This window comes from Morchella importuna (assembly GCF_003444635.1).
Source record: "Morchella importuna strain M04M26 chromosome Unknown Morimp01GS083, whole genome shotgun sequence".
Lineage (NCBI taxonomy): Eukaryota > Fungi > Ascomycota > Pezizomycetes > Pezizales > Morchellaceae > Morchella > Morchella importuna.
In genome coordinates, this window is record NW_025763479.1 from 50,497 (window position 1) to 52,015 (window position 1,519).

Consider the following 1,519-nt stretch of genomic DNA (forward strand, 5'->3'; position numbering starts at 1 on the left):
TGGAGGACGGAACTATGCGGGGGCGCTTTTCTATCTGGGTTATCTTCGGGAACGTTATCTTATTCTATTATCGTTGTATCAAGTTAGTATTGGGAAGCGGGCCTTGGCATAGGTTCCAACATGTATAAATAGGGCAGGATTCTCCGAAGACTTGAGGGTATCATCAACCATCAAGTCAAGGGAATCCGGTTTACAATATCATCAGTTTAAACGCTACAGAATTATCGCTTAGCACTAGCCATTTTCCTTAACACTTCCTTCCTTAAGTAGAATAGCCTGCAGCCGTAAGCCCCGCTTCCTATTATATTTCAGGCAGAAGTTCAAGACGATAGGCTCGATTGCCCACCACTGCTGAGACCGTGAACGGTCCTATAAATTTATCCGACTACTTGGAATATCATCCTAGGTTTCGAGTGTCCAGCAAGACTTTCTGACCGATAGAGAACCGCTGTACTGCTGCCCCTGGCTTTGACGCCATCCTGTCGAAAGTCTTCTGTAGCGTATCTCTCACTAACTCATGAGCCGTGAGAATCTTGTCCAAGTACCTATTCCCATTGACATATAATCGGGCGATTTCTGAATCCGTAGGCCAGTCCGTTCGGGGGTGGAAGCCGTAGTTGGAGTAGAACGGCGATTGTCCCGTCGACGTGTGCTTCGCATTATTATAGGCATATTCGCAGATGGGTAACAGGTCTTTCCATTTCCTGCCTGTTCCTGCCGTATATTCCCGAATATAACCTTTCATGTGCTGGTTGGTTCGTTCCGTTTGGCCATCGGTCTGCGGGTGGAATAATGTCGAGAGTCTCCTACGAATCCCCAATCTTTCCGTAATTGCCGTCCGAAATGCTAACACGAACTGTGTTCCTCTGTCAGAGACGATGCTCCTAGAAAGTCCGTGGAAACGCCAGATGTCTTTGACAAATGTGTTAGGGGTTTGCTCCGCGTTGATTCCTGTCATTGGAATGAAGTGACCCATTTTCGCAAAACGATCCACGACTACCAATACGTTAGGGAATCCTGATTTCTCCTGAGGCATTTCTACTACGAAATTCATCGAGATATCAGTCCAAGGTGTGTTGGCTAACTCTAGGGATTGAGGAAGTGACATGTATCTCCGAGGTTGCTTGGCTCTCTGGCATACATCGCAAGTATTGAAGAAATTGGCTACATCCATGGACATTCCTGGCCACCAGTAGTTCCTATCGATCAACTCAAGGGTTTTATCCCTTCCTAGATGCCCCGCTACGGGTCAGTCTTGATGTTCCTCAATGACCTGCTTGACCGCATAGCCCAGTATTACCCATTGACCATTGTTTCATGTATCGGTTGATGGAGTCGTTAGGTTACGCAGAGTCGGATTAGTAATGAGGTTCCTGTGGGATTCTATGTGCTTCCGTTCGGTTGTGTGGTGTGAGTCACGCGGGATTGGTCATCGCAGGATTTCCTAGGGTATACTAGAGGGCCCCCCTCGCTTTGTTCATATTTTCTTTCTCTTCTTCTTTCCTTACGCAATGTCTTC

General features: G+C 47.1%; 1 protein-coding gene across 1 annotated transcript; it reads right to left on the bottom strand.

Moving 5' to 3' along the window:
• Positions 1 to 397: 397 nt before the first annotated feature.
• Positions 398 to 1,036, bottom strand: LAJ45_11668 (uncharacterized protein; the record flags this gene model as incomplete). The annotated part of the gene is made up of 1 exon (XM_046121143.1): positions 398 to 1,036. The coding sequence occupies one exon, from the start codon at positions 1,034 to 1,036 to the stop codon at positions 398 to 400; it is 639 nt and encodes a 212-aa protein (XP_045965666.1).
• Positions 1,037 to 1,519: the final 483 nt, after the last annotated feature.